General features: G+C 41.1%; 1 protein-coding gene across 1 annotated transcript; it reads left to right on the top strand.

Moving 5' to 3' along the window:
* The first annotated feature begins 213 nt into the window (after positions 1 to 213).
* Positions 214 to 8,228, top strand: LOC310924775 (integral membrane protein 2C-like). The gene is made up of 6 exons (XM_083886608.1): positions 214 to 411; positions 4,551 to 4,694; positions 4,982 to 5,170; positions 6,294 to 6,404; positions 7,082 to 7,232; positions 7,360 to 8,228. Exons 1-6 carry the CDS (start codon positions 319 to 321, stop codon positions 7,449 to 7,451), a joined length of 780 nt encoding a protein of 259 aa, XP_083742734.1. The 5' UTR covers positions 214 to 318; the 3' UTR covers positions 7,452 to 8,228.
* Positions 8,229 to 9,464: the final 1,236 nt, after the last annotated feature.

Raw genomic sequence — 9,464 nt, 5'->3', positions numbered from 1 at the left:
GCCATGAATGGATGTTTGAATATTTGGAGAGAGTAAATGAAATGAGAGCTGGTTAATACAGTGCTTCTGAATGGACGTCGCCTCCTTACTGGCCCTTTAAGGTGAGACAGAGGGGAAGAAAAGCAGTCCACTTCCGGTGGATATTGACAAAAACACACACACACAGAGAGAGAGAGAGAGAGAGAGGCAGATCTGTGAGAGGAGGAGAAGAGGACGACCTGTGTCACAGAGGTGATCACTGTGCGGAGTGAACACACGCGCACACACACTCTCTCTCTACACCCACACACACACACACATCCACACACACACACAGCCATGGTGAAGATCAGTTTTCAGGCTGTCGCGGGACAGAAAGTTGAAAAGGAGAATGATGGCGACAAGACTGAAATTCTCATCCCACATCCACTGGTGAGTCAAATCCCTGTTTACTCTTATTGTTGTTTGTCTTCTCCGCTGTTGTTGTTCTGCAATAACGCTACAGCAGCAGCAGCATCAGCAGCAGCATCAGTGTGTGCACCTGCACAGCCATGCAGGACATGTGTGACATCATCATCATCATCATCATCTCTGCTGGAACAAAAACATGTCACTACTGTGTCGCTGCGCCACTGCAACGGCGCACTGGTAGCGCGAGTTCACACACACACACATGCACGCACGCACACACACACACACGCATTTGCTGTGCCGACATGTAAACAGCAGTTCATCTGGACAGGAAGGAAAGCAAAGTGACAGTGATGAACAGCTGTATTTAAATAAATAAATAAAAGCAGAGGGAAATGTAGGGATAGCAAGGCTTACAAAATGGCAGATGTGTTGTTGAGGTGTGCGAGTCCTCAACTTCATCATCACACTGTGTCCTGATCTATGTCCCAAACCTCTGTCTGCATGAAGATGCTGTTGCACCATGGTGTGCAGCATCAGCCAGGGTTGGCTATGGTTCGTATTTGAATCATGAAGTCCAAAAAATTATTAAATAGTAAAGTCAAATTTGATCTTACACTAACCTCAACAATCCCATCTAAAAAACCATATCACGATATACTGTACTTAAAAATGAACATAGAATTCAATATCAATATATACCACAATATAAATCAAATCAACATTTCTGTAAGGCGAGGCATTGTTTTGTTTGGCTTCTACCACAAACAACCACTTTTATTGTGAAATTGTGTGAAATATTACAGATATCATGATATGATTGCAATGAAATATTGTAATCTCATTTTAAGCTCTTATCCCCTAACCCTACTGAACAGTTGTTTATTTCCAAACGGTTTGACTTTTTTCCTCTTGAACAGCCATGTCATGACCATGACTGGACGCTCAGTGGCCTGTAGGTCATTTGAGTTGGAGACTTTACGTTCAGAGATGCAGCTGAGTGCTCATTCTACCTGTACTGCACAGTGTTTGTGGTTAGGTCTATGTACAAAAAGGGGCTTCTCCAAAGAACTTTATTGTACAAAATGCTTAGGAGTTCCTGATAAAACATGTTCTTCTCTACAGAGCCAGTAATTCATTATATTATTTAGAACAGAGTTATTCTAGATATTGACACTGTGAACTATAGGTCATTTGGATTTGAGACCCACAACTTTTCTTCTCTTTTCCACGACACAGTTTCGGCACGGCTCGACTTTTTTCAAATTGTTTGGGGGTTTTCTCTTAGCGATAGTACTTGGTACTTTCTTTAGTCATGCTCTGGCAAGGTTCCAAGTGAGCTGAACCAATACTATGCGTGACGTCGTCAGACTGCCGGCAATGATTGGTCAATGAGTGTCGTCACTGGAAGTCATGAGCGCGATGTCTGACGCAAGAATCAAAGCGTAGATCAGTTAAAAAGACATTTAAAAAAAATCCTGAAAACGCGAGTTAATCTCCAACATTGAGCAAATGTATTTAACAGAGGAGTCTGATGTATATAACGACAGCACTGCCGAAAGCCGCCATTCTGCGAGTCTGTGCTCCGGTCATGCAGGAAGTACTGAACGATTCTGTGAACTAATCTTTTTGATCGATTGAGTTTAATGATTCGGTTACACCGAGAATAACTGCTTTACAAATCACAACAACGACAACAACGATTTTCTCACCGGCTTCTTTTTCACCGGCTCTTCCACGATGAACGTAAAGTAAGTCTGTAAAGCGATTTGTGTGATTCTGAGACAACCTCCAATCTAATGACTCTGAAGCCGGTTAGTCAGTGTTAATATTCTGCATAGTGAAGCTTTAACGTGAATCATTTACTCGGCTGTGCCAATGTAAATTGGTTGGTACTGAAGTGGCAAGATCGGTCCCAAATTCTAACAGCATCACGGATAGGATTAGGATATCAATCATGTGTGTGGTAAAGTAACTGTTGCAAAAGTACAGGTCTGGAGACTTGGAGATCTGTTCATCCAAACTCTGTGAACAGACAGGCCTCGTGTCACGCTCTCAGCTGGCATGAAAGCCTCAGTGAGGAGAACACAAAGAACTGTCTCACAGAAGTGTTGAACGCCTTGTGCCTAAAGTGTCTGTTTCCACAGAACACTGAGCTAAAACATGTCATTCTGCTCAAACAAAGAAGGGCTGTGGATTTCATTCTTTGCATGTTTACTCAAGATCGTCACATTTCTGTGGAGTTTACGCTCAGACTTACTCCCATCAGAGTCAATCTGCTAATCTGGTCTTTTTCATTTCACTTCCCACAGGAGGAATAGCTCTGTTCTAAATGATGTAATGAATTACTGCCTCTTAAGAATGAGGAACTCCCAAGCGTATTCTACAATAATATGAAAATGTCAGCTGTAAAAAAGGCCTATTGCTATTTAACTCGTTGGTCCTTCACAGAAACACCCTTTTTTTTTTACACAGACCTAACCACAAGCACTCTGCAGTTCAGGTAGAGAGAGCTCTGAGCCGAGTCTCTAGTCATTATTGTTGTAAATGGCAGAAACACATTGAGTGATTCTCTTCCACTCTCCATGTGTAGTGCCACCCGCCAACACAGCTTGTATTGGCACGTGGCTCCAGCAGATGAGCTGCGAGACTGGGGGCGTCAGGGAGAATTACTCACTGTCTCAGTCGAGTTTTCATTATTTCCAGGCGCACTGTCGGTCCTTCCGCTGTCCTCACTGTTGCCAATTCTTGAAACTTGAAACTTGCTCTTCACAGTGAGGAGGAGGAGGAGGACACTGAATGTGGGATTGAAGCTTGGCATGTGATAATAGAGTAAGAGACCAAAGTAAATCAGATTCATCACATTATTGTGATCATTTTTTAAAGGGAAACAGATGAATACTTCTGTTCATAATCTACCTCTATTTTTTAACTATACCAGGGGGCGTCAAAGTCAAATGACCTGGGGCCCATGAACAGCTAGTAGGTCAATAGGCGGCCGGCCTAGAGAACAAAAAGTAGGGGGAAAAAAAACAACTTTCGACAACTTTTCGATGTGTCTTGCTCATTTACGAAGGGTGCAAATCGCCAAAATTCAAAAAGGCCGACTTCCTGTTGAGTTGAGGCCATAGTCTTCCCGCCAAGTTTCGGGGGAAATTCGGTGGAACTCGATCTATGCCGAAGTTATAGGGCAATTACTGTATTGTGGCGAATGGTCGAAATATGCCAAGGGTTGCCATGTTCATGCCGTTTTGAATCCGCAAAATATTTTCTCGACAACAATGCTAACATTGCTCCTACATAGATTTGTAGGAACGTACGTAGATTTCCTATGTAGATTTGTAGAAACGTAGATAGATTTGTAGGAACGTACATAGATTCGCAAATAGCCAAAATTGGCGCCAAAATTCAAAAAGGCCGACTTCCTGTTTACTATGTGTATGTGTTTAAAAGATGGTGAGGTTGTGGGCCATGTTTTCATTTTAACATATTATTAAGTGGGGGCCGCATGTAATCGATTGGGGGGCTGCATATGGCCCACGGTCCGGCAGTTTGACACCTGTGCTTTATACCTTTAGAACAGAGGTGTCAAACTGGCGTCCCACCACTTAATAATATGTTATAATAACCTTCTACCCTTTAAACACAGCATGTGCGGTGACGGAATATAGACTGAAATATGTTTGTCAGCAATATTTTTTCATCATATTAATAATGAGACATTTGGTTGCTATTATTCCATTATTAAATGTATTACAATCAACATTAAGTGATATATATGACCTGTGTTCATAGTGTTTTAATTACAGTCATCAACATTATTTATTTAATTTTAGACTTCATTTGTCTATTTTTTTAAAATATATTTTTCATCATATATGTTTTTATTGTGACGTATACGTCCTATCAAAATACTTTTACTTTGAAATTCTGTGAAATCCAAATCATAATGGAATATTGTTTTATAATTTCAAGCTCATATTACCCACCCACTACTGAAAAGTAGTTGTTTATCCCTTGACCAGACAAGACAATGACTGGCCCCGTAGGACATTTAAGTTTGATAGCCCTGCTTTAGAAGATGGATGGATGGATGGAAATTCATCCTTATCAACTTCTTGTACACCTATTTGAAGTTTTAATACATGTGTGTTTTCCAGGATGAGGAGGAGCTGGTGCTGCCGCTGCGTCCCAAGAAGCCTCTCCTCAACGGCCTGTTCTGCCTGACGTTCGGTCTGGTTGTGTTCATGGCTGGTCTGGTCCTCGCCTCCATTTATGTCTACCGCTACTACTTTATACCCCATGTAAGACCTTGTGGTAAATGTTATCCTTAAAGTCTTCCAAATATAAAAGCTTCCCAATCTCACAAACACTTTGTATCAGCAGCAGAGTAGACCCTGAAATGAGCAGCTCTTTGTTCTCAATTCTGAATGAAAAAAATAATAATTCTGAATTGAATAGTGACACAAAGAGTCAGAGGCACTATCTGGAGTTCATGTCTGAATCAGACCAATATTCCTAGTACAGGTTTGTTCAAACTGGCATGTTGAAGAACTTTCTCTCTGTGTGTGTGTGTGTGTGTGTGATCCAGATCCCAGAGGAGAACCTGTTCCACTGCAGGGTTCTCTATGAAGACCCTGTGTATGCTCCATTGCGTGGGCGTCAGGAGCTGGAGGAAAATGTCGGCATCTACTTGGCAGACAACTATGAGAAGATCACTGTGCCTGTGCCTCACTTTGGAGGCAATGACCCTGCAGACATAATCCATGACTTCCACAGAGTGAGCAAAACTTTTCGTTTATGCAGTTTGAACAGAAATGTTTACACAAATACCTCACAATGGGGGCTTTTATTATCCCATGTAATGAACATGATATGATCATGGGCAGTAGTCATTCTGTAAGGCTATATGTACTGTAGGCACTGTGCGAAATACAGGGGGATCTGGGGGGGTTAGACCCCCCTGATTAACATTCAAGACCCCCTGAAAGCCTCAAATGCAACATTTTAGGGGGGTCTATACATGTTACAGTGTAATTGGAAAGCATGTTTTTTTTCCCAAATTATTTTTGTAATTTCCGTTTTACATATATGATCTACATACATAACACACTTTGCATGCTTTCTTATCCTTTATGACCAGACAAAATGTCAATTATTTTATTTCTAATTGTGTGTTTTTAATGTTTTAATTATTTGCTTTCCAAATGGCGCTGTGGAAAAGGCAAGGAAGATAGCCAATACTGCAGGGTGGCACCTGGGGTGGTGAAACAGTATTGTGGGTATTTCGCACACTGACTGTAGGTCTTGTTTATGTATGTTTAAATCACCTCAATGTTTGAAAGTCTTAATTTAAATACAATTTTACGGCGCTTTTCTCTTATACAGTTCAAGCACTACTCGACTCTACTTGGTTTGGTATCAGACACGCCGTTTTCCATTCATTCATAGTCCCTCCTCATTGTGGGTGGGGTCGTCACAGCACAGCTATGCGAAACTGCTGTGACGTTGTTTTATACACTTTTCAGCTGGGATCAGGAACGTCTGGACCTCGTTGGCGTGCCACGGTGTATTTTTACGGAGAGCAGCCATTTTAGGCTCACTGTAATGCTCTTGCTGGTTTTTACAAATGTCAGGTTTGGACGTCGTAAAATCTTCAGGTGACTGCACTGTCTGACCAATCAGTGGCCGGCAGTCTGTCGACGTCACATTTCAGTATCATCTTAGCTCGCGTGGAACCTCGTCAGAGGAGGTACTAAAAAAAGTTTTAGAACATTATAATGGAAAAGCTCCATTTGTGACACAAACTTACCCAACAAGGCAGGAAGAGACCAGTATGACTGACAGCACCATCAGGATCCACTGCTAACAATGGCTGAAATCATTACTGCTTTCTTTCCCAGGGACTGACTGCCTATCATGACATTGCCCTGGACAAGTGCTACGTGATTGAGCTCAACACCACCATCGTGATGCCTCCACGTAACCTTTGGGAGCTTCTTATCAATGTCAAGGTAACACAGCTGCAGCGTTAGAAGACTTAAGGGTCTTTATCAGCACAATTTATTCTGAATTCTTCTAAAACAGCCATTACCAAACTTCCACTTTGAAATCTGATCCACACAAATGAACATGGGGATACAAAAATTCAGATTTATAATCAGTCCACTCAGTTCACTTCACTTTATTTCTGATAATTACGGATAATACAAATACATGCATGTGGTTATTACAACTGGGCTACATGTAATATTTGAAAGGTTGAGCTTCACAACAAAGTGCTCACTCTCAAAGTGTGTAATTTCCATCAACATAAATGTCAGATAAAATGTCACTATATGAAACCCATCAACGTGAAGAAGAATTTAACATAAGTAAATAAGTAAAAATAAAGGAATTTTCTTCACCCTTCCAATACTTTTGGAGGAGACTGTAAATGTTTAAACGGTAACAATAGTATCTAAGTCAAAGTGAGGTGAATAAAAGTACTCAGAATCACTAAAAAAGTACTAAAATTTAAGTAATGGTACCGGGTCAGAAAAAAAGTGATATTGGTGCATCCCTATATTTACCATTTCCTTTCTCTGATGACATGTCTAGGTCATTTTATCAACTGTACCTTTAATGTGTTGTAAAATATCATCACGGAGAGCTTGTTGTTATGACACCACCGTGTCTTTGTCTGTTACAGAAAGGAACATACTTGCCTCAGACCTACATCATCCATGAAGACATGGTGGTGACCGGCAGAGTGCACAACATGCGTCAGCTGGGACCCTTCATCTACCGCCTGTGCAACGGCAAGGACACATACCGGCTGAACCGCCGAGTGACACGCAGACGTAAGTTGGATTTAAAGCAAAGACAAAGTTAATAGGAGGCGGTCTGGTCTGTGAAGCTTCATTATTGTACACTAACACTATCTCTTCATTGATCTTCTCTCTGCGTCTCTTCCTTTTTCCCTCAAAGGCATCAACAAGCGCGAGACAAAGGACTGCCGCCACATCCGTCACTTTGAGAACACATTTGTGGTGGAGACTGTTATCTGTGATGAAGCATAAACACGACTGTGATCAGTGTCGTCCCCACCCACACAGAGGCAGGCACATCTCCAGTCACTACCACAGCCACTGTAGCACACTCCGGTGGATCAGATCACATCTTAGTTGCACTTAATTGTGAATCCTTTAGAAAGGAGTTTTTTTTCCAGTTTCCCTAGCTGTTTTTGGATATCTTTATATTTCCCTTGGGTCATATTTACACTGAAGTGTGATGCAATACTTAACTGTTGGTTCATCACAGGATTTTCCATGTAGCAAAGTCCTCAAGACATCTTATCTTACTCTTTAGGGGATTTTATGTTGGTAACTGTTGTTGTGGGAGGCAACTGTTCTTTTGTTTTTGCTCTCTTACCCTGGGGGTTTGCTTCAGGACTTTAGTTGTGCAAACAGCATGCAGCCTTGCTTTCCTTTCTCCTTTTCTTCCCTCTGCTTCTCATTCACGTAAACCTGTAACTAGTTACTTGCCTTGCATCTTAGGTCTCTTGCCTGTTGCTTCGTTGCAATTTTTAAATTTTGTCATATGCTTTCCAAGCCTCAACACATTGTAGAGTTGCACTGGGCATTAGACTACATTCATTTCATTTGTGAAGACCATTTATTTTAGATCCTAAATTGTGATTTTTTCCCCCCTTCAAAATCTTTTCCTCACTGCATTAGTCAATCATCAAAACATTGTATGTATTTTTCTTGCATGATTTAACCTATAAGGCAAAAAAAGTGAACTGAGGATAATTTGTTAACCAATGTTTAAAGCCTTAGTCCAGAGAGTGGACTAAAGTCAATACTACTGAAGCATATAATACATGTTAGTTCAACTAAACCAACTCTGATCTGTATATTTTGTCTGTTGATGAGATATGTCTGTGAATAAAGTAGTGTAACATGTCTCTATGAATGCTATTCATGACCCTATAGCTTTTGTAAGATGTTTGAATTTGCCTATACAGTCATATTTCTATCAGCACATAGAGACCGAACAAAAGCGTATTTGGTATCAGCTGTATAAAAATTTGCATGAACAGTTATCATAGTTTTTCTCTGGCTTCGGTTAATTTATCAAATCATCCTTAATATCTGCAAAGCAGCGAGTGCATTTCTCAAAACAATTGTGGCTCAGTGACACCACAGTTCGATTACCTTTCTCTATGAACTTTCCCTGTTCTCAGTACAACCAAACGCAATGTTGCTGCAACACTCATGTGGGCACCAGAGCAGTGGATAACGCCCTGCCCTTCAAGCCCAAAACCCAAAAGTTCTCTGTCCAATCACATGCAATGTGGAGGCATGTTGGAGAATCTCATTTCATTTTGAACAAATATTAGACACAAGTGAGCTTGACATTGATTTTTTGTCTCTCTGTGACCCTGTGATGGACTGGAAAGTCACATTTACACAAAACTTGACACACACGAGTTCATGGAATTTGGCACAAATGTCCCTGAATGAAAATAAAGCGAGATGACCGTTGAGTGAGGAGACGGTGAGGGTCGGGGAACTGCTGCACTCCCCGAGTTGTGCATGGCAAGGGCCCTAGTTGCAAATAAAATAATATGTAATATATAAGCATATAACATATAAGTTAAATATGTACCAAACAATATATTGTGTGTGTGTGGTTACAGGCCGTGAATTGCTATTGCTGTAAATGCACTGATGTAGCACAAAAAGAAAAAAGATCTGGTAACACAACGACTCCAAAAAAGTCATTATGAAGGAAAAGATCTCATTCCACCACCACGCTGACGCTCTTTTTTTGCTGAGCAGTTTGACATATAGACTCTTTCACTCTCTTTCTCTCTCTCTCTCTCTCTCTCTCTCTCTCTCTCTCTCTCTCTCTCTCTCTCTCTCTCACACGCACACACACACACACACACGCACACACACACACACACACACACAGTGAAACCTCTTCCTGGCACTATATATAGAGCTGGTGTGGCACAGATCCTCCTGAATCCTGATCTATGGATCTGCATTTAATTCAGTCAGTTTCATAAGTGGTAAAGATGCTAA

The sequence above is a fragment of the Microchirus variegatus genome, assembly GCF_963457635.1.
Source record: "Microchirus variegatus genome assembly, chromosome: 3".
NCBI lineage: Eukaryota > Metazoa > Chordata > Actinopteri > Pleuronectiformes > Soleidae > Microchirus > Microchirus variegatus.
Note: the sequence above shows the minus strand (reverse complement) of the source record. Positions and strands in the feature narration are given on the sequence as shown.